This window comes from Micropterus salmoides, unplaced genomic scaffold (assembly GCF_014851395.1).
Source record: "Micropterus salmoides isolate LMB-PRFRI ecotype aquatic unplaced genomic scaffold, ASM1485139v1 Ms_hic_scaffold_2, whole genome shotgun sequence".
In the NCBI taxonomy this organism is placed as follows: domain Eukaryota; kingdom Metazoa; phylum Chordata; class Actinopteri; order Centrarchiformes; family Centrarchidae; genus Micropterus; species Micropterus salmoides.
In genome coordinates this window covers 32797175-32823061 of record NW_024041150.1, presented here as the reverse complement: position 1 = coordinate 32823061, position 25887 = coordinate 32797175, and the positions used below count along the sequence as shown (strand labels likewise).

The following is a 25887-nucleotide window of genomic DNA, read 5'->3' as shown; positions in this document are numbered from 1 at the left end:
CAGAGTTGCTTCAAACTGTCAGAGAGATTTCAACCTGTTGGCGTTTGACCCTGATGGAGATGAAGTTAAATGCAGATACGGAAACACGGCACTCTCAGAGTGTTATTCCTGCACACCGCCATCTGTTCTTGGCCTCTTAACAGTGAGTCCACAGTAACACTTAAGACCACACATAGTTTGTAACTATTAACTTAACTACCGGACAACTACCACAAAAACTCAAAGCAAACTTCAATGCTATTTGGCTCTAAACAGACAGTACACAGTGGCAGACTATCTGAGCACCATGAAAGATCAGAATCTGAGGAAGATATTAATTAATTATGACTCTGTGACCAAAGCTTGGCCATAGAGACTGGCCGACACAGGTAGACCTTGCTGCCCAGAGAAGATAGGCTGTGTCAGCTCTGTCCACAGGCATAGGTGGAGACAGAGCAACATTTCCTTCTACACTCTAACACATATGAAGATATTAGAACAAAGTTCTTCTAAATTCCTAGATTTTGATACGCTCTCTGGCCAGAATAAAATGTACCAACTACTAGGAGAAAATAGTGTCAGCACCATAGAAGCAGCGAGTTATATCAGTGTATGTCACAGCCTGAGAGGAAACCAGCACAACACAAGACAGCTGCAGTTGGTCTGCCAACAACTCACTTGCCTTTTGATTTACTTTTCTACTTAATGGGTTTGTTTGTTTGTCTGTTATATTTTACATTTGATATTTATGATTTTTATATTAATTATATTGTCGCTTCTTCATTAACCCTAAACATAAAATTACTTCTATATATTAATGACCCATGCTACACACACACACACACACACACACACTCACAAGTGTACTGTTATATTTAATTTTATTTTTAAAATGTATGATTTGGTGAGCTGTGTGAATTTAATTCATACAGTTCATTGAACACACACACACACACACACACACACGTTTACTATTGTATTTTATTTTATTTATTTGATAAACTATATTAATTGAATTGTTTTTTTAAACACACACACACATTTACTGTTGTATTTTATTTTTTTATTTGATAAACTATATTAAATTAATTGTATTTTTAAACACACACTTTTACTTTTTATTTTATTTTTAAAATTTTTATTTAAACACACACACACACACACACAAACACATACACACACAATTTATTTAATTGTATAAATTTAATTGTGCTAAATGTTTTAAATATGTTAAGTTATGCATGAAATATCTGTCTGGGTATATGTATGTATATATATATAAAAAAAAAACTCCAGGACCTGATGCCGTCGTTCCCGTCCTCCATCACACGAGTGATAGTCCATGTCGGAACAAATGACACAGCTCTTCGGCAGTCTGAGCTGACAAAATTAGATTTTAACCGTCTTCTTAACTTTTTAAAGCAGTGTGGAAAGTCCGTTTTTATCTCAGGTCCCATTCCCACAGTCGGTCGCGGTGCTGGCCGCTTCAGTAGACTCCTTGGCCTCCACGACTGGCTCCAGTCCGCCTGCAGGGCTCACCGTGTGTTTTATGTGGATAATTTTAATATTTTCTGGCAAAGAATGTCTCTTTTTAAGACAGACGGACTTCACCCAAACAAACGGGGCTCAGAAATGTTAGCTGCGCACATACAGCATGTGGTGCGGTCCACACATGACTTACGTGAATGACTAATCATTCATGCAGCACACCTGGACGCACCACCGCTCACTGAACAGATCTCTGCCTCACTGCCACAAACAACTGTCTCCACCTGCTGGCATGTAAAGCCGTCTGCTCCCAGCGCTGTTCCACAGACTTCTATTCCTGTCATCATCACGCATAGACCAGTAAACCAAAATGTGCACATCCCACACAGAAATATTAGTAATCTCTTAAGGATTAGGACAACTGCACCAACTCCAGCACCCAGAACAAACTCATTTAAAATGGCTCTCTTCAATGTGAGATCACTTTCAAGTAAGACTTTTATCTTAAATGATTTTATCTTGTCTGCTAATCTAGATTTTATGTTTTTAACTGAATCCTGGTTGCAAATGAATGACTATACCCAACTAGCTGAACTGTGTCCGCCTCAATATGATTGCTTTAGTCAACCGAGGGTCAGTGGTCGTGGTGGTGGGCTAGTGAGCGTGTATAGGAAAAATTTTAAATGTCATCAAGTACGCTGTGATGAATTTAACTCCTTTGAAGTTCTCACTCTTAAAGTTGGAGGGCTGCAACCTATCATATTTGTTATAATTTATCGCCCCCCAAAACCGCCTGGAGGATTTTTATCAGAACTTCCTGAATTTTTATCTACTCTGGTTTTAAATTATGACAGAATTGTTCTTTGTGGCGATTTTAATATTCATGTTGATGACCCCAACAATGTTAATGCAACTGACTTTTTAAATATGGCCACTTCTTTTAACTTCAAACAACATGTCAAAGGGCAAACACATAACCGTGGTCATACACTGGACTTGGTTTTTACCCTGGGTGTCAGCATTTCCTCTGTGGAATTAGTGGACATGACCATATCTGACCACAGATTGTATTGTTTTTAGCTGCGATTCGCCTGTTACTCATGCCGCCTCACCAAGCTCCGTGTGTTGTCGCATCTTTAATGAACAAAGTGTTTCAAAGTTTTGCGCATTCTTTCAGAGCCAAAGCCAACACCTGTCTGATTCCACCACCAACAACCTGGTCGATCACTTCAATCATATCTGCTTGTCGTCACTAAATATTACTGCTCCTCTAAAGGTTAGGCCTACGTCTAAAGCTAGTAAGCAACCCTGGATAAATGACAGCATTCGCAGCCTCAAAAGGGAATGCAGGAAAGCAGAGCGCAGATGGAAAAAATCCAGTCTCCAAGTCCATTACCTCAGTCTGAAGGATTTATTAATTAACTACAATAAAATGGTTAAGGATGCAAGAACACACTATTTTTCTGAACTCATTACTACACATAAACACAATCCCAGGTTTCTGTTTAAGACTGTGGATCAGCTGGTAAACCCAACCCCTCCTTGTGCCTCAGCTGGAAGTAATGATGACTGTGAATTGTTTTTATCTTATTTTACCAATAAGGTGGTGTCAATCAGAGCCTCTATTACCCCCGTGGCCTCTTACTCAGAGGTCCCTCACCAGCAACAACAGAGTTTTAACCAGTTTTATCCCATCGACTTGTCTGAGCTTTTAAAAACAGTATCACAAATGAGAGTGTCCTCCGGCCCACTTGATATAATACCTACAAAATTTTTACTGAAAGTAATAGATTCTGTTGGGCCCCATTTGATCTCTGTTTTCAACAGCTCCCTATCTACTGGTTGTGTCCCTGATTATTTTAAAACGGCTTGCGTGAACCCACTTTTAAAGAAACCTGGTTTAGATCCCTACCTCCCACATAATTTTAGACCAATTTCAAAACTGCCTTTTATTGCAAAGATTCTAGAAAGAATTGTGTCCAAACAGCTGCTCACTGTGCTGGAAAATAACAAATTATTTGAAAAGTTTCAGTCTGGTTTTAGGAAGTACCACAGCACTGAGACTGCCCTGCTTAAAGTCACCAATGACCTTTTAATGTCTGCTGATGAAGGTATGTGCTCAGTCCTTGTACTCCTGGACCTTAGCGCTGCTTTTGACACCATTGATCACAACATCATGTTAGACAGACTGAGGCACTGGGTGGGGATCTCTGGTACTGCCCTAGAATGGTTTTCATCCTACCTGTCAAATAGGAAGTTTTGCGTGTCTGTAAACAACTATGTCTCTTCATTCTGTCCAGTTAAATATGGTGTGCCTCAGGGGTCGGTCTTAGGATCCATTTTGTTTTCCTTGTATCTGCTTCCCCTTGGACATATTCTCCATAAACATGGCATTTCTTTTCATATTTATGCTGATGACACACAAATATACTTGCCCGTCAGATCCACAGACCCTGGAATGCTGAGTTCGCTTAACAACTGCCTTTGTGAAGTTAAAAAATGGATGTCAAATAATTTCCTCCAGCTGAACTCAGACAAAACAGAAATCCTGGTCATCGGGTCTCAGCAGATGGCAAATCAAATACTGCCATCTGCTGGTTCCCTAGTAAATCACATTAAGCCTGTGGCAAAGAACCTTGGTGTTTGGTTTGATAGTAATTTAAATTTCGAGCAGCACACCACAAAGCTTGTTCAATCATGTTTTTATCAACTTAGAAATATAGCTAAAATTAGATCAATGTTAACTTTTAAGGACACCGAGACCATTTTACACGCCTTCATCTCATCACGCCTGGATTATTGCAACAGCCTTTTCACCTGTTTAACCCAAAAATCTATTGATCGACTCCAGACTGTCCAGAACTCAGCTGCCAGGCTTTTAACCAGAACAAAGAAATATGACCACATTACTCCTATTTTAGCTTCATTACACTGGCTCCCAGTATGTTTTAGAATTGACTTTAAAATTCTATTGATCACTTTTAAAGCTCTTCATGGCCTCTCGCCTTGTTATATTTCTGACCTTTTAGTCCCATACACACCAGCACGTACCTTGAGATCCTCGGGCAGAGGTCTGTTGTCTGTTCCAGAGTCTCGACTGAAAACTAAAGGGGACAGAGCTTTTGCTGTCAGGGCCCCGAGGCTCTGGAACAGCCTGCCCGAGGAAATCAGGTCGGCTGAGTCAGTGAACTCTTTTAAGTCCCTTCTTAAAACATACTTTTATAGGAGAGCTTTTCCCGATCTTATTTGACTTTATTTTATCCCTTTTATTTTATTATTTTACTAATTTTATATAAAATTTTCATGCTCTTATCTTTTTTTGTATTATTCTTTACACTTGTTAAAGCACTTTGTAACTTCTTTTTGAAAAGTGCTCTACAAATAAGGATTATTATTATTATTATTATTATTATTATATTATATAGATAGATAGATAGATATAGAGACATCAGCAGAGACTGGAGAGAGACCTCAAAACCAACAACACTGAAGATATGTGACAGGCCAACAAAAACATTACACACATTGGTGGATGTGTCGCAATGGTAATCACCTTGGTCTCGGTCTTATTTCTGTTTACCATTTTTATAATTACTTTTGTATTACTGTATATTGTCTGCTAGGTAGAAGTTACTAACTCAATTTCACTGATGAACCACACAAAGAACATTATATTGTTTTTAAATAGTAGGCTACTTGAATTAGACCCACGAGGAACCGCAACGTGCACGCATTTGTCGGCAGCACAGAATCCACGCAAAACTGTCCACAAGACCGGTGAATGGCAGGCGATCAGAGAGAAAATGGTCAACAATAAGCCTCAGTTTAGCTGGAAATGTACAGTGAAAGTTATACTGACTAATGAACAGAGACTGCAGCTCTGCAGCTTCTCAAGATTAAAGCGAAGCTACAGTGAGTAACCCTCCGCTGCGTACAAAAACACACATGATTCGACTATCAGTCGACTATAGGCAATCCTTAGTTGGGGACAGCCCTATAGTCTTGTTTTTCAATATCTAACTGAAGAAAATGACTTATTTTGACCTCTTGTCCCATTTTGTCCTCTTGCAGTCTTGTACTTTGTCCTTCAGCCCCACCAGTAGCAGTAATGAAGGTCGGTACGCCATACAGCTGGTGATGGAGGACTTTCCCACTCAGAATATCATCCTGACTCAAACTAACGGGACACAGACAACAATAACTACCATCAACGCTATAAGCAAGCTACCTGTCCAGTTTGTTTTAAGTGGTAAGACCTTGTTTTGGCAGCGAGACTTTGTTTAGCTGCACTAAAGTTGCACTGAAGTTGAGTTGATCTTAAAGAAATTAATCAGCTTTTGCAACATGTATATTATTAAAGTTATTTGGCAACAATAATAATCTTAGGAGATCTTACCAAAACAATAAATATGCATACAGTATTTTACCGACAAGGCAATGACTCTTTTCTTGTTTAATATGCTGATGTTTAGAAGGCACCAGTGTTTCACATATTAGCTTTGCATGCTAACATTATCTAAACACAAGGCTGATGGAAATGTCATTAGTTTTGAGGAATTTTATCATAAGCCAAAGGATGTAGTAAATAAGATTTATGAAGGGACCAACCTGCATTGCCATCCTCAGAAAACTTCAGCGTGGCTGAAATGTTGTTTTTTCTTATTGTCTTAGTGGACGCTGTTGTGCCGTCCTGCACAGAGGGACTCTATCTGCCCAAGTTTCTGCCTCCAACCCCCAGACAACAGAGCTCAGCTGTACGCCCCTGTCGATCAGACCATGAAGATCAGCATCAATGCAGAGGCAAATATGTCCACGTAAGTCAAAAATAAAAGGAATTGAGCAGAAGTTTGATCTTAAAAAAACACAGGTAAATGATTCCCTGCAGAACTTTCTCCCGTTAGATAAGAAATACATCGTCTGACACACGTGGTTTTCATTTGCCATGGCTTTCAAGTGCAAAAATCTTGATTTGTGTAACAGGTTTGACAAGAATGCAAAAAAGTCTACAGAACCAACTGTATAGTGCTGCTAGGAAATACACACAGTAGGCGTAAGCATAAACAGCAGAATGCATTCGAAGTCAAAAGAAAACATGAAAACGTCAGTACATTGCGCAAAGGCACAAGCAGACTGCACCATGTTTTTTCAGTTTCACAGACTTTGAGTTTTAAAGGCTAATACTGGTTTGTTAACTTTAATGCAACTACAAAAAAACAACATAAAAAAAAGAGTGAGATGAGAGGAATGCCCCCAGCATTAGAATTTTAATTTCAATCACGTCGTCACGGAAAAAGGGGTTTGCTACATTTGTGGGTAGGTACGGTTTGGAAATGCTCGTTTAATTTGCAAAGCCTTTTCTTCTTCTGTTTGTTAAAGGATTTCCGATCTGCTGTTTAGCGGGCCGTACAATATAAACAAGACTACATTGGGAGCTGGACAGTACATCCTGAGTTGGACGCCGTCTGAAAACCAAACCGGAGAAAGCCACCCCATCTGTTTTGTTGTCCAGGCAGTTCTCAAGTCAGTCATTTTTCACATGAACTTTACCTTGAAGCATATGGACAAACTATAGAAATACCTAAAATTAAAAACTATGAACTGTATTTCCTCTGGCAAAGGTCATTCAGTCATTAATACATATATCCAGGTATAATCTACCGTAAAACTTTGATTAATAGCCCAGGCTTTTATTTGCTAAAATCACTGAATTGACCATGCCTTTATTTGGGAAATGCGTCCATATGGGACAGGCCTTTAATTCCGATCTAAGCTGCTTAGAAGCAGCTAAAGCAGGCAACCCTGCAGGGTAAGAGGTGTTCCTACACCAGGCCAGTATACGGGGTAGGCGGTTATTTGGGACTCTGCTATTAATTAAAATTTAACGGTAGTCAGTTTAATGAAAGACAGGAGTTTTACATTTCCTGAATGTGAACGGGGAATGTAATCAGTTGACGGAGTTGAATCATATGAATCATATTTTTAGTTTTTTCGTAAAAATACACTCTTAACATTACGTCTGTGTGATCTCAGATATCAGTCCTTTAGGAATGAGTTGAAAATCAAATTTGTGCACATATTTGTCAAACTATTCCTTTAAAACAGAGTAGGGCTTACTTTCGCGAGAGTTGTGTTCCATCTACAGTAGCATCAAAGTGAATAATACCTTGTTGAGAACTGTATGTATAGATGTATACTTAATATCTGTACCGGTTTCTACATAAGAATTTGTGGGGATATAATGTGACCATGTGTAGATTGTGTTGATGTGTGCTTTATTTGAGACGATTACACATGCAGGCTGTGAAAAAAAATGTCATCCTTAAGCTAGAAAGACTTTCTATCTTGAAATATATGAAAATAATTTATGACATAATATTGATATATTTCCACAGTACAGTCAAGTATCAATCGGAGCTACGATGTGTCATTGTGAATGTTGGATACAGTGAGTACAACCCTTCCTTTTTTGTTCATGTTAAATTAATTTGTTAATTTCCTGGATTATGAAGTTCCCTAGTAATCTTTTATATTCACTTCTGTTTACAGACTCAACAACTACACCAGCACCCACAACACCCGTCACTACACCAACTATAACAACCACACAAACTACAACCACCATTTCCTTAACAACCACCCCACTGACCACAACCACCACTGCACCAACTACAACCACCATTCCCTCAACAACTACACCACTAACTACAACCACTACTACACCAGCTACAACAACCACACAAACAACAACCACCCTTCCCTCAACAACTACACCACTAACTACAACCACTACTACACCAGCTACAACAACCACACAAACTACAAACACCATTCTTTCAACAACTACCAGAACATCTGGAACCACAATCTGGAACCCAAGTGAGTATGACAAATTGTGATCTTTTACACTACACTTTGAATACTGTAATCGTCTACTAACAGCCATATACAAAGCTAAATTATAAGTGAAGGATCTAAGGGAGAACAATGATATTGAACTTGACACTGAAAATGAAGACCTTGTCTAAGACAGCTGTATTACTCAGTTTAAGCACCCTTCTGGCCTGCATTATAATGCTAGTTACTGTGTTTCTAGTTGTCAGAAGTCTGAGAATAAAAATCTCCTTTATGTCTTCATTGTCTGAGGACGACATCAGGAAAAACATCATACAACTGGTCAGTATTTTCTTTTGTAATCAGAAATTCTGTCAAGTATCAGGTAACTACAACCAACCTAGAGGGCAAGCAGATGCAGAATAGTCAACATTAGAGAACTGCATTTCCATCCATTACAAAAGAAAGTTTTTGTTGAGTTAGACAAGATGGTGTATCAATAAAAACTAAATGGGACAAAGTGCAATGGAAACAGAATTAGCGAATAAATCATAATGACTTTTATGAAGTATATGATTTAAACGAATGGGATGAAAAATAGCGTCAGATGAAAACACAAGATTTGTGTACTGTTATGACTGTAACTGTGATTGAGGTTTGACCGGTGCTCTTTTAAGTCTTTTCCTTATGCTCTCTTCAATGGTTTAATAGAACCCAACTGGAGAGTTAGCAGCACCAACTCTTTATCTTGATCTGATATTCGCGTAACACTACTGGATGGACATGCATTAATTCTCATTTTCTTTTTGCAGATTATCTTTAAAATTTGCACTACATGTGGATGGAAAGTTGACTAGAAACACTACACAGTAGAGAGCTGCATTGGGATGGGGAGCCCGTGGGTCCCGCAGAATCCATCACAAATCGCGCGGGAACAGGCGGTTTTAAGGCGGGAGTGAGCGTTTACAAAATATACTGTGGGTCCCGCAGTAGTACTGATAAGATGGAGTCAACAAACAAAATTGAAAAGAAGATTAAAGTACGCAGCTGCTCCAGAGAATGTACTGCACGGGCCTGACTTGAACTGGGAACCTCAGGTTTGGGAGGCAGACACACTGGCTACGTTCAGACTGCAGGCCAATGTGACCAAATCAGATTTTTCTGCCCATATGTGACTCAGATCTGATCTTTTTATGACAGTGTGAACAGGCTAAATCACATGGAATCTGATCTTTTCCCGTTCGGAATTGGGCCACTTTCATATGTGATCCAAATCTGATACAGATTGGATCTTTTTGAATGCGACCTCAGTCTGGACACTCAGGTCGCAATTTTGCGACTTTGACATCACTGTAGAACAGCTGTTCTGCTGTAGACAGATCTGCGGGGAATGAAAAAGCTCCACAAAAACCATTATTAAACATGTGGCTCTCTTCCTCCTCTACCTTGCTATCATCTGTTCACAAATTCCCTTTCTTACACCTACACAGGGGGAAGAGAGAGAGAGAGGAGGGAGTGGGTTGTGGGGCAGTTGCGTTGTACAGCGCAAGAATCCATAATGAAAAGAACAGAAAATTGTGAACACATGTCATAATACAGGAGAAATCTGACCCGTGAGAGGACAATAAAAAACGGGAGTCTCCTGTGAGCTAACCGTAGCTATGTTGCTCCTTGTTTACTTCTGCAACAGCATGCTGCTGTGTGTGACGTTATGTTATTCTTCTGCGCATGGGGGTCACTTTCAGGCCGCGGACAGTTCACACTGGAGTCTGATATAGGCCACATTTTAACAGTAATGTGTACTGTCAAACAAAATAAATCGGATCTGGGGAAAAAATCGGAATTGAGCATTAAGGCCTGCAGTCTGAAAGTAGCCACTGACAAGGAGGCTAAAACCCATGAACACTGGCGTCGGTCACCAGTGCGTCTCTTAAGGTGTCGGGGAGTGAAGTTTACTCACTACACAGCCTCGCTGGCTTCCGTCACACGAGCTTATACAATACAAGACCATAGCAAGGCAAGTCTGAAATTTGGAAAGTTGTTACGGACAAAAATGAATGCAATGATTTATGTCAGTTATTCTGAACGTCCGAAACATTTGTGTCCTTTTTTTACTCTGCATGTCACAATGTTTGCAGGTGCGAGCAGGAGTGCATACACATGTTGCGGGAGCGGCCGGTAATGGTCACAAAATCAGCTGTATTGGGCGGGAGTGGGATCAAGAAAACAGTACCGAGCAGGTCTCTACGACACAGCTCACCTCTTGAGTCACATGACTGGCACTGTGGGAAATATTCACAAAAAGTTTTATCTTTAGTGTCAAAATATTCCAGCCAGTAGTCCCACTCATTCCAAGTCTTGAGTGAAGTTCTTTTGGTCTTTGTCGAGTTTTTGCTGGGGCAGCTTTTTCATGGCTAGGCATCAGGATCTTTCTGTGGCCAATGACTGCTAACAGCTGGCTAACATCTCCAACAGTGAGGAACACTTAGACTGTCACTGTTCTATTTCGAATGGGCTTCACTTTCTGAGGCCATTGTTAGTTGGTTTACCCCCTACGTGCTATAAATGCATGATAAAACTTGTCTACACCCCCACACACAGCATATATGTATAGAGAGAGAGAGCAGAAAGCGAGGCGCCGCTACTTCCTTATGGGAGAGTGGTATCTGGCACATGGGCATACATTATGCCCGGGAATCTCCATCCCCGCTGCGAGGTGTGCTTCGGTCCGGAGCATGCCGGCCGAGCACTCACTCCTGGCACTCCTTACCAGGTAGGTGACGCCTCGGACCCGAAGACTCTGGGGGCTCCTGTTTCCAACTACATCCCCATCTCGGACCAGGGTTTCAGCCCGGTCCCTCCACTGAAGCCACACCTCACGGGTGTGAAGAAAGTTCAGGTGGCGACCGCACGGCGCCCCCTTATGGCCTCACAGTGGGAGGCCCATGTCGCCGACAGAGCTCACCAATGCGCTATACAGAACTTGACCTCCGCCATCAACACGGCGCCGATTGCTTCCTCCTTCATAAAGCTGGTGGCTAACTCCACCACCATGACGGAGGAAGAGAAGGAGGAAATCAGCAAAGGGGCCAGCGCGCAGCTCACGGAGTGCGCTGCTTCGGCCATCACAGCTGCCCCGATACGTCTCTGGCTGACCAAGATTCACCATATCCTGTGGCTCCTGCACTCCGCCATCCCCGAGACTGTCAAGCCCCTGCCTCCCACCCCTCACTGGGTGAGCGGCAGCGTTATATATATATATATTATATTACATATAAAATTTGGTGCAGATGTGACCATATATACTGAAGTTATAACAACTCGTTTCATGGCGAATCATCGTTTTTCGACAGCACGCCACGGGCAAACTGGTTTGTACAACTTTTAATCGGCAATGGGTTTAGACTGTACAGTGAAAATATGAAGTTGATCGGACTAAATCCCTAGGAGTTTGTTAAAGTACAAAGTGTGTAAATCGCCAAGAATGACCATTAAATCCAAAATGGTGACTTCCTGTTGGATTTAGGCAAGGGCTCCAAGAGGCTTTTTTGTACGTATGGACATAATGCACGTACCACAGAAATTTTGTACATACAGGTGAAACTTTGCCTGGGGTCTGCTCTGTAGGGGGCGCTAGCAAGCCATTTTGCCACGCCCATGCGCAAAACCCATAAAACACGAAATATTTTGCCATAACTGAATTATTTGCAAAGTTTGGCGAGTTTTCGGAAATGTTTCGCGGCCCAAAATTGAGGTTACTTTGCAGAAAAAAGAAAGAGAAAGAAAGAAAGAAAGAAAGACAAAAAAAAATCCTTCAGTTTCAGAAGGGAAAACATGGCCTCACATTCATGCTCGGGCCCTAAAAAAAAATCCTATCAGTCTTCATAGGGACCTCTCCCGGTTCGTGCTCAGGCTCTAATAATGATCCCTTCAGTTTCAATGGGAACCTTGCAAGGTTCGAGCTCGGACCCTAATAACAGTTTAAATGGGCTATATGTAGCTAAATGTGAGACTCTGGGTCTGATTTCCCAGGAGCACCACCGTCTGTGACGTGCAGGCACATTCCCGAGCCTCTCACCCGCTGAATTTGAACCGCACGCACAGAAACAACACCGCAGCTAACGACTTACACCTTAAAACAGGGGTGTCCAAATATTTTTCTCAATGGGCCAGATTCGATAACGTGAAAATACCTTAAGGCCGACTGCACCTCCTGTCATACTTTTGCACCATAATAAAGCTACATACAAATACATTGTATTGTAGCCAAGCAATTTTAATTAGACTGCAATAACAATAGTTTTTTGTTTAAATGGCAGTGCAGCCACTCAACTATTCAGCCTTTCTTTCATATCACATAGGCTTAAATATGGAACAATTGCAGTTATGAATTCCGCAACTAATTCCACAAAGCTAAGAAATATTTAGATTTAGATTTTATTCACTCAGAAACTGCATTTTCTGAATTCCAGATGACCACGAAAACACAGTCAACCTACAGTTTTTTTCAGTTGCTAACAAACGTTCACCTGAACTTAAGATACTTTATCTTAAGTTCAGGTGAATGTTATAACTCTTAACACAGCAGCACACCTACCTCACACAATTAGCCAAATAATACATTTTCTGCTCAAAACCAGATTTTGTTCTTTAAACATCAACTCTTTCAAAATCCAAAAAAATGTTGTCTATTTACACCAACTCAAAACGCAGCAAACCTGACTCAAAATCAAATCATTCTATCAAAACACTCGCACGTTTCCAGATCAATCAATAATAGCACACCGACTTTCTAAATACAAACATTTGATGGCATTACAAAAAACATTTGAAAAAAAATCCTTAATTTCACAAAAAAGATTTTACGCTCACTTGAGGTGGTTCTTGCCTCTGTCAAAAAGAATAAATTTGCTAAATGGGAGATGGAAACACTTTTCCGAAAAAGTTCTGACGTAGCAAACTTGTAACTCATGACTGATGTTTCTGCTGTTGGCTTGCCCGGTTGTGCAGAGTTCTACATGCCTGCCGAGAATTTCACACATCTCGTGGCTGGTAACGCTCATTTGTGCTGAGAAAAGAGGAGGAAGCAAATCTCGGCATGTAGCCTTCATCATCTGTTCTGTCGAATTATGCATTCATCTCTTAAAAGTCCTATACTTTGCTCTGCACCGCATATTTTTGCTGAATGCTACTTCTACTGAGTGTAAGAAAACATTAACGACTCTAAACATTCCTAAATGCATACTTCGAATCATTTATCACCATTGATGAACCCCACAAAGGATATTATAGCGTTTAAAAGCACTATTTGGACATGCATGCAATTCTCAGCAGGCATGCAAAACTCGGCATAACACCGGATATTCCCATAACGTGCAGAGACATGGCTGGTAGCAACTTGCTTGAAACACATTTCTGAGGACCTTTGTTTCCAGCGACTGGTTTTGTTTCTGGTTTGGAACCCATACGTCTTGTTTATTACAGCCATGTGTAACATCAACTGCTGACGTAACTACTTGCCGTAGCCTAGTTTATTCGCTCTCAAACCAGCTGATGGAAACGCACATACTTCACAATTTCTTTTTTGTGACATTTCAAAAGTACGCTTAAAATTCACATGACAGTTGGATGGAAACATGGCTACTTAGTAGTACAGCTACTCCTCCCTGGCCCAACTACTCTTCTCCCTTGTTCAGACATTATTCTTTCTTTCTCTCCTCTTCTGTGTTGTTCTGTATCCACATTGGTCAAGGATCAAGTCAACTCCAGAAAATTCTCTTTTTACTGCATTGTGTATGTAATTGAAAGAACTTCAACACCTGTCTTTGTCTCTGGTTGAGATTGGAATTAGCTGTGGTTGATCTATTTTACCCAAATTACAATAAATGAGCTATTTCTTAATGTTTCAATGTTAAGTTGTCACAGAGAGCAAAGTATCAGAATTCCTGACCCATAGCCGTCCCAGTACATGCCCACTGGACCCGATTTCTACGAATCTCATCCAAGCCATATCTCCTACCGTGGTCCCGGCAATCACTCGTGATAAATACTTCTCTGGCTTTAGAAACCTTCCTGACCACTTTCAAAAGGGCTTGGGTTACACCCTTGCTCAAAAAGCCCTCACTTGACCAAACTCTAGTTGAGAACTATCGACCAGTGTCACTTCTACCATTTTTATGCAAAACTATTGAACGGGCAGTATTCAACCAGATCTCAGAATTACTCTCACGGAATGACCTCCTAGATCCATATCAATCTGGTTTTAAGAGTGCCCACTCTACTGAAATGGTTCTTCTGTCTGTAACAGAAGCCAACAGCTAAAGCTGCAGCCCAATCCTCGGTTCTTATCCTGCTTGACCTATCAGCTGCCTTTGACACAGTCAACCACAGGATCCTGCTATCCGCTCTCTCAGCAATGGGTATCTTGAGTAAAGCACTCCTGTGGTTCAAATCCTACCTCTCGGGGCGTCCTACAATGTTTTGTGGCAAGGACAATTCTCCTCCTTCCACTGCCTCTCCACAGGGGTGCCCCAAGGCTCAGTGCTAGGGCTCCTTCTCTACCCAGTTTACACCACCTCACTGGGGCCGATCATTCACTCACACGGCTTCTCTTACCACTGCTACACAGACGATATGCAACTCTACCTATCCTTTGCTCTATACAACATAAGGAAAATCAGACCCTACCTCACTCAGTACACCACCCAGCTTCTGGTACAGGCCATGGTTATCTCTCACCTCGACTATTGCAATGCCCTCCTAACAAGTCTTCCAGCTTGTGCAGTGAAACCCTTACAAATGGTTCAGAACGCAGCAGCGCGTGTGGTTTTTGATCAGCCCAAAAGGACTCATGTCACTCCATTACTCAGTGACCTCCACTGGCTCCCCGTGGCCTCCAGAATCAAATTCAAGTCACTAATGCTTGCATACAGAGTGACTACTGGGTCTGCACCCATCTACCTAAACTCCATAATACAAACTTAGGTTAACTTACAATTATCTTGTATTAATTGCACTTTTTTGTTAACTCTTACTTCCTTCCTTATGTATTTACCCCATTGATGTGATATGTACCATGAGGTATTACTAGTATTTATTGCCGCTCTTACTTTTATGTATTGTCAGTTGTAGATCTGTATTTGATGCTCTGTTGATGCTTGTATGTTGTTCCTCAAATGTAAGTTGCTTTGGATAAAAGTGTCTGCCAAATGAGGAATTGTAAATGAAAGTTCACTCAGAAATGCTTATACCTTATATAATCTATAAAGCCTTTACCTCTGCAACAATAGCGGTTCAAAATCTATAGTGAAATAGCTTATAAGCATTTCTGAGTGAACTTACATTTACATTTATATCTTCATTTCTGACATGTTGTGTGCTAGCATTTGTAAATAACACAAAAAACATCCATAGTTTTGGTATTGGATAAGCTTGTACGTAAAGAAAAACTTAGCATTTTAGAAATGGGTTAAATGACCCGAGGATCCACTTTTTTCACCAGTCCTAGTGGGTAAGCCATCATCGATAACGATTCCGGCCATTTTACTTCCTGGCAGTTTCATTTCATCGACAGCTGAACAGACTGAGGCAAATAAATCCACAGCTCTTGTCTGGCCTTTGAGACTATGAAGGTCAAGCAGCTCTTCAGTGCCTAATGTTAATGTCATCAACTCCCCTCCAAAAAATTTGTAACTAGGCAGCGTCAGATGTGTCTGTGCTTTCATCACAGGTTTTCAGTTAAGAAATATTGTAATTTCCTGAGAGGAGAGGACCGGAGGATGAGCCCAGCTGACAGGACGGAAGATGAGGGTGAGTGAACCTGGGAGGAAAGCAGACAAAGAGACAGGGTTAGAGACAGAAGCGACAAAGCACAGGGGAATTGAGAGGAATCAAAAACACAAGAGCCTGAACGCAGAGGTGGCACCGGGTATGGAGCAACGACGATCAAGCTGTAGAATGCAGGCAGGGATGAGGTTGATTACAGGTAGGTGTGGTAGGCTGACGAGGTGGCTGATGAGGTGCATGTGCGGGTAGTTGGCTGGGCACAGGAGTGGAGGGAGAGAGGAGGAGAACACAGGCAGGCAGGCAGAGCAAAGCAATGGTTGAAATAAAGCGAAAAAAAGGAAACCAGGACACTCACCGTCAGCCAGGCTGTCCCCACAACTGGGCCCCCACCTCAACGGACGCCCCCAGGCGGCCCACCCGGCTTATCTGGATGAGCCCTGTCGAAGTCAGTCAGGAGGGACTTGTCCAGGATCTGGCTGGAGGGAACCCAGGAGCGCTCCTCCGGGCCGTAACCGGCCCAGTCCACCAGGTAGCGGTACCCCCGACCTCTACGTCGCACGTCCAGGAGACAGCGCACCGTGTAGGCTGGGTGACCATCAATCATCTGTAGAGGGGGAGGCGCTGCCACTGGTACGGAGAAGGAAGCTGATGGCGACAGGCTTGATTCTGGAGACGTGGAAAACAGGGTGGACTTTCAGGTGAGGCGGGAGGGTTAGGCGTACTGCGGAGGGGTTAACGATGGCCTCAATGGGATAGGGGCCGATTTTTCGGGGGGCGAGCTTTTTGGAAGGGACCTGCAGGGGAAGGTCCCTGGAGGAGAGCCAGACTCGCTGCCCAGGCCGGTAGGTGAGAGCAGGGGCCCGGTGGCGGTCTGCCAGCTGGCGGTTGTGGGCCGCAGTGCAGCCTCCCTCCAGATCCGGCGGCAACGCCTGAGGTGGGCCTGTACAGAGGGGACCGCCACCTCCTCCTCCAGGGACGGGAACAGGGGGGGCTGGTAACCCAAGGCATACATGAAGGGGGACATACCAGTGGCAGCGCTGACCTGGGAGTTGTGAGCGTACTCAATCCCGGGGATGTAGGAACTCCAGGAGGTGGGGCTGCGGTACGCCACGCACCTGAGTACTGCCCCCAGGTCCTGGTTTGACCGCTTGGTCTGCCCGTTGGTTTGGGGGTGATAGCCCGAGGAGAGACTGGCAGTGGAACCAAAGGCACGGCAGAAGGTTTTCCAGACCTGGGATGTGAACTGGGGACAATGTCCAGAGGTATTCCATGGAGGCAGAAGACGTGGTTGATAAGCAGTCAGGACGTTTCCAGAGAGGAGGGGAGTTTGGGTAGGGGAATGAAGTGGGCAGACTTAGAAAAGCTGTCAACAATAGTGAGAATGGTAGTGTTTCCGTTTGAGCTGGGGAGACCAGTGACAAAGTCCAGGGCGGTAGGGGGCGAAGCAGACCGGCGGGCGGTTGATGGGAGGGTTTCGCGTTGGCGCACACCTCACAAGCCGCCACAAAGCCTCGACAGTCCTTCTCTATAGAGAACCGTTGGTGAAGCAGAAAGAGGGTGCGGGCCACCCCAGGGTGGCAGCTGAACTTGGAGCTCTATGGCGTGAGACGGTTCTGGGGGCCGGGATCGGTGGACTAGGCTCGGCCTACGGCGGATTCCATTTCCCAGATCACGGAGGTGACAAGACAGGAGCACGGTAGGATGGTGTCGGGGGGTCTGAGGTGTGTCGGTGGAGTGGAGCCGGGAGAGAGCATCGGGTTTGGTGTTGAGGGATCCGGGCCGGTAGGAGAGGGTGAAATTGAACCGGTTGAAGAATAGGGCCCATCGAGCTTGGCGGGAATTTAGCCTCTTGGCGGTTTGAATGTAGGCGAGGTTCTTGTGATCAGTTCATACCAGGAACGGGTGTTCTGCTCCCTCCAGCCAGTGCCTCCACTCCTCCAACGCCAATTTGAAGGCCAGAAGCTCCCAGTCCCCCACGCTGTAGTTCCTCTCAGTGGCAGTGAGGCGGCGTGAGAAGAAGGTGCAGGGGTGGAGCTTGTTGTCCTCCGGGGAGCGTCCGAGGTGTCCACCTTGACAATGAACTGGAGGGAGGGGTTGGGGTTGATGAGTACAGGGGCGAAGGTGAACAGGGTTTTGAGGCGGGTGAAGGCTGCTGCAGCCTCTGGAGACCAGGTAAAGGGGACTGAGGAGGAAGTGAGACGAGTGAGGGGCGCAGCGACGGTGCTGTAATTCCGGCTGAAGCGGCGATAAAAGTTTGTAAATCCTAGGAAACGTTGCAGCTGTTTAACGGAGGTAGGGGTTGGCCAATCGGCGACTGCCTGGATTTTGGACGGGTCGGCACGGAGCCGCCCTTTTTCAATTATGAAGCCGAGGAACTGGATGGTGGGGACGTGAAACTCACACTTTTCGGCCTTAACGAAGAGCCTGTTCTCCAGAAGCCGCTGCAGCATGAGGCAAACATGTTCTGTGTGCTGGGTCGCGTCGCGGGAGAAGATCAGGATATCGTCGAGGTAGACGAAAACGAAACGGTGGAGGAAATCACGTAGGATGTCGTTGATCAGGGCTTGGAAAACATTTCTTAGATCTAATTTTGTGAAAACGGTGGACCAGGAGAGGGAGTGTAAGACCGAGTCCATGAGGTGCAGCGGATACTTGTTTTTGACAGTGATGGCGTTGAGCCCCCGGAAATTGATGCAAGGGCGGAGACTTTTATCTTTCTTCTCGACAAAGAAAAAAACGGCTCCCAACGGGGACGAGGAGGGGCGAATGATGCCGGCTGCAAGGGAGTCTTTAATATACTGCTCCATAGACTCCCTCTCCGGGCACGACAAGTTGTATAGGTGACTGGAGGGGAGAGGCGCGTCCGGGAGGAGATCTATGGAGCAGTCATAGGGGCGGTGGGGGGTAGAGACAGGGCCTGGTCTTTACTAAAAACAAGTGTGAGGTCGTAGTACTCACTGGGCACCCCAGAGAGGTCAGAGGGGATGGGCGGCGGGGCAGGTGAAGCGATTACCGGGGGCTCGAGCAGACAAAAGGCAGGATGTGTGACAATTGGGTTCCAATTGGTGCTGTTTTGGCCGCACAGGACAGGCAGGCAGGAGGTGGCCGGGCTTGCTGCAATACATGCCAGACGGCGCCATTCGCGTTCCTCCGGGGAGAGGCGAGTGCGACCCAACTGTATGGACTCTGGAGGAGCGGCGGGGGAAGGCAAAGGCGGCGCCGGCTGTGCTGTGGGGCCCGGCGGTGTAGCAGAGTGTGGTGCAGGGGACAGGAAAACAGAAGTCTGAGATGGTGTGAGGCTAGAGCGGGAGGCGGCGGACCCGCGAGCGAAGCGGTCCCTGGCTCTTTCCCGGAAGCGGTTATCGGTGGCCGCCTCAACCAGAGCATTAAGGTCCGTCGGTACGTCCCTAGTGGCCAGCAGATCCTTAATGCGATCGCTGAGGCCATCCAGGAAGATGCACTGGAGGGCTTCGTTGTTCCAGCCCGACTTGCCACCAGAATGCGGAAATCGACTGAGTACTCCGCCACACTGCAACTTCCCTGGCAGAGGGAGAGAAGCTGCCCAGGCGCCTCCTTCCCCCGCACCAGGCGATCGAAAACTCTCCGCATCTCCTCCACAAAGGAGGAGTAGCAGGAGCGGACGTGAGGCTGGCCCTCGCTGACCGCTTTGTACCAGGAGAGAGCGCTGTCGGTCGTGCTGGGTCCATGGTGGCTTGATCGTTCTGTTGTGAGACGGGACAGAAAGGACCCGTGGAGGATGAGACCAGCTGACAGGACGGAGGACGAGGGTGAGTGAATTTGGGAGGAAAGCAGACAAAGAGACAGGGTTAGAGACAGAAGCGACAAAGCACAGGGGAATTGAGAGGAATCAAAAACACAAGAGCCTGAACGCAGAGGTGGCACCGGGTATGGAGCAACGACGATCAAGCGAGGATGGTGTGGAGAACTGGGGTTAAAATACAGGCAGGGATGAGGTTGATTACAGGCAGGTGTGGCAGGCTGACGAGGTGGCTGATGAGGTGCATGTGCGGGTAGTTGGCTGGGCTCAGGAGCAGAGGGAGAGAGGAGGAGAACACAGGGAGGCAGGCAGAGCAAAACAATGGGTGAAATAAAGCGGGGGGGGGGAAAGGAAACCAGGACACTCACCGTCAGCCGGGCTGTCCCCACAACAACATGAAATACATAAATGTAGGTATTAGTTAAATTACACATTGACACGTAAATTTTTCAGCCCTATATTTTAATTAGTTATGTCTAATTTTTTTTTATTTGGAGTGCACACTAATGCAAGCCTTTATGATTAATCCTATCTCATTACAGAGTTGTAGACTCTTATATATATTGTAACAATTTGCCCCATGCAGGGAAGTTATCGCACTGGATTGTCAAAAAATAAGAACACATTTACTACAACAGTCTTATGGTTAGAGCCAACAGCAGTGGGGTGGGAAGGACAGCATTATTATGCCATTTTATTTGGCATATTTGAATCCATCACAGATAAGACTGGCGGTTGTCCAAAATGAGTAAATAGGTCCTTAGAGCATTTTACAGGTTCACTGAAATGTTTGAGGAAGTCAACACAGTGCGTATCTGTCATCAATTCAGAGAAATTTGCCAGGTGGCCTGTTAATCAGGAAATGATTAAGGAAGTTGCAGCGGGGGAAATACAATATGGAGGTAAATAATTCCCTGTGGCTGAGAGAGCACAGGCCAGTGTGACAAACTCATAATTCTGTATCACGTTGTCTACATTGTCGAAGAAAGCACGAGCATTCTCTCGGTTGAAGCTACTTGACCTGGCAAGGCTAGTTTCTCAACAACAGCGTTGTGTCAAGTCTGTAAACCACTCTTTGCTGGCCTTTTAGTTTTCTGCCCACTTAGGCGAGAACTTCAGCTTGTGTGCCACAGCAAACTGGTAGGCAAATCTTCTGACCTCATTTGGATACTCAACAAGCTGCTTCTCCAAATCAGGTTAAAAAATATTCTGTGGTGCTGTCAAACCAACCACTGTTGTTGGCATGGCTGTCTATGGCCGACTTTCAGCTTCTTCTTGGTAATTTTTTGACAGTACCACGTCAGATTATGGTAATTTATGTCAAAGTCCTTCGCTCCACTCCTGATTGAATTGTTCTGCAATTTTATGTCTTTAATATTATGTCAGGGGGTGTGCTGCCATGCTCTGTCTTTTGTTGATAATTTCTAACCATCTTCCTTCCTTTAAAAACATTGCATTTTTATCCATTTATGTGGGCCCATTGCATTCCTCATTGCAATTACAAATAAATTACAGGTTTATTATGTTGTCTACTATACATGTCGACACAATACAGTTCATAACACCACACTAAAGTAATGACTGTATGAAGTAGTAGAGTGTGTGTCTACACTCACACTCCACATGCCTAGTCTTCTGAGTCCAGGGATATGCCTGCTGCTGTAAACTACACTGTAGGTATAATATTCAATTTACAGTTTCATTTAATACTGATGTCAGAGCTAATTACACAATACCACATTGTTTTTTGAGCAAAGTCATTCAGACAATTTGCCCCAAACTGACATTTGTGCTAATGTTGGCTAAATCTCGAGGGTAACTCAACATAGCCCTTCATCAACAGTGCCTACTGTATGAAACAGTATATTCCCACTCACATATTACTTCATACAGCTCCATCAATTCAGTCTTCTGAGTCCAGGGATTTGCCAGCTGCTGTAAACTTTACATTTGTCACGCCATCACTGCCCCTCATAATAATAATATTCACAGTATTTACAGTATAACTTAATCCTGGTGTCAGATCTACTTACACAATATCACAATGTTTTTTGAGCATGTTCGATATGTACACTGCTCAAAAAAATGGAACACTAAACTAACACATCCTAGATCTGAGTGAATTAAATAATGTCATTAAATACTCCTTTCTTTACATAGTTGAATGTGCTGACAACAAAATCACACAAAAATTATTAATGGAAATCAAATTTATCAACTAATGGAGGTCTGGATTTGGAGTCACACTCAAAATCATCCATCCATCATCGATCCAACTTTGATGTAATGCCCTTAAAACAAGTCAAAATGAGGCTCAATAGTGTGTGTGGCCTCCACGTGCCTGTATGACCTCCCTACAACGCCTGGGCATGCTTTATATGAGGTGGCTGATGGTCTCCTGAGTGACCTCCTCCCAGACCTGGACTAAAGCATCCGCCAACTCCTGGACAGTCTGTGGTGCAACGTGGCGTTGGTGGATGGAGCAAGACATGATGTCCCAGATGTGCTCAATTGGATTCAGGTCTGAGGAACGGGCAGGCCAGTCCATAGCATCAATGCCTTCCTCTTGCAGGAACTGCTGACACACTCCAGCCACATGAGGTCTAGCATTGTCTTGCATTAGGAGGAACCCAGGGCCAACCGCACCAGCATATGGTCTCACAAGGGGTCTGAGGATCTCATCTCGATACCTAATGGCAGTCAGGCTACCTCTGGCGAGCACATGGAGGGCTGTGCGGCCCCCCCAAAGAAATGGCACCCCACACCATTACTGACTCTCCGCCAAACCGGTCATGCTGGAGGATGTTGCAGGCAGCAGAACGTTCTCCACGGCGTCTCCAGACTCTGTCACGTCTGTCACATGTGCTCAGTGTGAACCTGCTTTCTTCTGTGAAGAGCACAGGGTGTCAGTGGCGAATTTGCCAATCTTGGTGTTCTCTGGCAAATGCCAAACGTTCTGCACGGTCTTGGGCTGTAAGCACAACCCCCACCTGTGGACGTCGGGCCCTCGTACCACCCTCATGGAGTCTGTTTCTGACAGTTTGAGCAGACACATGCACATTTGTGGCCTGCTGGAGGTCATTTTGCAGGGCTCTGGCAGTGCTCCTCCTGCTCCTCCTTGCACAAAGGTGGAGGTAGCGGTCCTGCTGCTGGGTTGTTGCCCTCCTCCGGCCTCCTCCACGTCTCCTGATGTACTGGCCTGTCTCCTGGTAGCGCCTCCATGCTCTGGACACTACGTTGACAGACACAGCAAACCTTCTTGCCACAGCTCGCATTGATGTGCCATCCTGGATGAGCTGCACTACCTGAGCCACTTGTGTGGGTTGTAGACTCCGTCTCATGCTACCACTAGAGTGAAAGCACTGCCAGCATTCAAAAGTGACCAAAACATCAGCCAGGAAGCATAAGAACTGAGAAGTGGTCTGTGGTCACCACCTGCAGAACCACTCCTTTATTGCTAATTGCCTATAATTTCCACCTGTTGTCTATTCCATTTGCACAACAGCATGTGAAATTGATTGTCAGTCAGTGTTGCTTCCTAAGTGGACAGTTTGATTTCACAGGAGTGTGATTGACTTGGAGTTACATTGTGTTGTTTAAGTGTTCCCTTTATTTTTTTGAGCAGTGTATGTAATGGGGCAAGTTGTCAGATGTGAGGACTTGTTGAGGAGATGTTTTACTTTAAAAATAAAACAAATTCTGCTCAACCTTTAGATTAGAGTGACCTTGACCACAAGTGAACACACTGACCATCGAAAAAGAAGTCACACAAAGTGGCTATTTGATTTTTGAGATACAGGCTCTGGTGTTGAAGTTAAGAACAGTGTGACAACTTTGCTGTCTCATACGTAACATGCCATTTGATATTTTGGTAAGCATTTTGTTGGACAAATGAGAAGCAGCCACTGTTTCCATTAAAACAGAATGAGCAGATGACGATCTGATGCATAAAGGGGAAATCACCATCTGTGTTTATTTTGAAGTTTTGAGCACAAACTATGGTTTTAAGCAGGACCTCTAACTAAGCAACTGTTTCTTTTTCTCTGCAGATTAGAGATAAACTGCCATCAGCCATCACTCTACACCTGTTGAGTAATGAAAAACTGAACTCTACAACCACAGCAACCCCTGCTTGTTCACCTTGAACATTTAAAAAAAGGAAATGTTTTTGCTGCGTTTGATTTTATGTCCAATATGTACTTGTCTATTTATATTAAAGCCAATTGCAAAAACAAATTGTCTTTAATAGAATGAAGCTTAAGTGACTTTAAAATGTCAACTAAATTTAAGGCAAATGACTGTGGTTTGACACAAGTACTTTATCCCCATTGTATTACATTTATTTATTGATCTTCATGAAGTTCATCAAGTTATTGAACCCTTTGTCTAGGATTAAAAGTTGTACAGTCATCAGATCTGTTGAGAACAGGCAGGGACATGACATGTGCAGTTTATGCAGGTATGTGCAAAATATTGACCAAGGTATGTGCAAAGGTTAGCGTACTTACGATAAGACTAGGGAAATATCACAACCTCTTCTTCTAATGATTTGAAAAATAGCCAGCACCAGCATCTTATGAGTCTTTGCATATTAGAACATTAGATTAAGGTGGTTTGTAACGTGGGATCTTTTTTGACAAAAATTGTTTAGATTTTATTCATAGCTGAGAATCTCATGTGTATGGGATAGCTTTCTTTTTTATTTTGGTTCAATGTTGATAGGTTGTACCGCTTTTATATGTGTTATTTAAATTATTATTTTCTGTTTGTATTTACAGTTTTCTATCACGTTTCATTTAGAGTAAATACTCAAAATGTTGTGACGTTATGAGTTAAAAAAATATTTATAATAATTTACATTTAGCTGACGCTTTTATCCAAAACAACTTACAATTGCTATACATGTCAGAGGTCGCACACCTCTAGAGCAACGAGGGGTTAAGTGTCTTGCTCAGGGACACAGTGAGGGATTGAACCCAGGTCTCTCACAGCAAAGGGAGGCGTCATATCCATTGTGCCATCACCACCAGCCGTCCGTGTCGTCATATTCAATATGTCGATCATGTTTTGTACGGAAAGTCAAACTGCTACTATTGTATTTTTATCGTACATACAGTAGTTAAATAAATGTAAAAATAGATCTCAGTCATGACAACAGTTACTCACATAATTACAATGTCTTTAGTTATTGTACCATCAAAATAAAAGTGCGAGAAAGTTTTTTGCAGCAATGTTTTATTTCGAGTTAAATTGAGAGCTTTTATTTTTAAAAGTTCTGAAAGACATTCAAATGAGTTTTTGCATCTGCAGAAAGTGCACAGACTCTCCTTGCCACTGTGTTAGCAGTAAGCTGTACATAAGCAATAACAGGCATAGTCTGAATAAAGTTTCGGCCATAACCTTCATTGCTTCCTCAACCATTCTGCCATCGGTGAACAGCTTCTTGTGCATGGTTAGGATGTGCGCCACGTAAAACGATGCCTCCGTTGCTACCTTGCCTGTCTTCATATGATTTGTGAATAGAGATTGCTGTTTCTTTCTGTTGATTTCAGCTTGTTCATCTTTTCCATCTGCAGTCCCGTGGGAAGTGGCGCTCAACATTGCATCTTTTACCGACTGAAACGCTGGTAACACAGATGAGGCACCCACATATCCTTTGCATTCATGAAAAAAAAAGACTTTGCACCAATAGTTTTGTGCTTTTTCTTGGCCTGGCCAGTTTCTTTATTCATCATGATTCTGCATGTGCCTCAAAGAAAGGTCTCTTGTTGCATAGAAACATTCATAGCATGTAGGCCTACTTTCTTAAGTCAGCACATCAGACACGACCCCATCAAACCACACCCAAACATCACAGTGTGAGTCCTCATCATACCCAATATCTAATGCATGGGTCACGTATCAACAAACTAGTCTATAACAACATACACATGCATAAGAATTGTAAATACAAATAAAAATAGGCCACGCTGCCTACAAAAGATCCAATTCTCATTAACACCCACTCAGTGCTAACTGTGAATAAT

The 25887-nt window shown here is 43.7% G+C and overlaps 1 protein-coding gene across 3 annotated transcripts; it reads left to right on the top strand.

Moving 5' to 3' along the window:
- The first annotated feature begins 6205 nt into the window (after positions 1 to 6205).
- LOC119913172 (integumentary mucin C.1-like) lies at positions 6206 to 25438 on the top strand. 3 transcript variants are annotated; one of them, XM_038732526.1, is made up of 6 exons: positions 6206 to 6281; positions 6844 to 6987; positions 7860 to 7912; positions 8014 to 8343; positions 8561 to 8640; positions 23911 to 25438. In XM_038732526.1, exons 1-6 carry the CDS (start codon positions 6244 to 6246, stop codon positions 24004 to 24006), a joined length of 741 nt encoding a protein of 246 aa, XP_038588454.1. In that variant the 5' UTR covers positions 6206 to 6243; the 3' UTR covers positions 24007 to 25438. The 3 variants fall into 3 exon arrangements, with proteins under 3 accessions (XP_038588454.1, XP_038588455.1, XP_038588456.1); XM_038732527.1 differs by lacking the exon at positions 8561 to 8640; XM_038732528.1 differs by lacking the exon at positions 8561 to 8640 and having other exon boundaries at positions 6844 to 7912.
- The last annotated feature ends 449 nt before the right edge of the window (positions 25439 to 25887 follow it).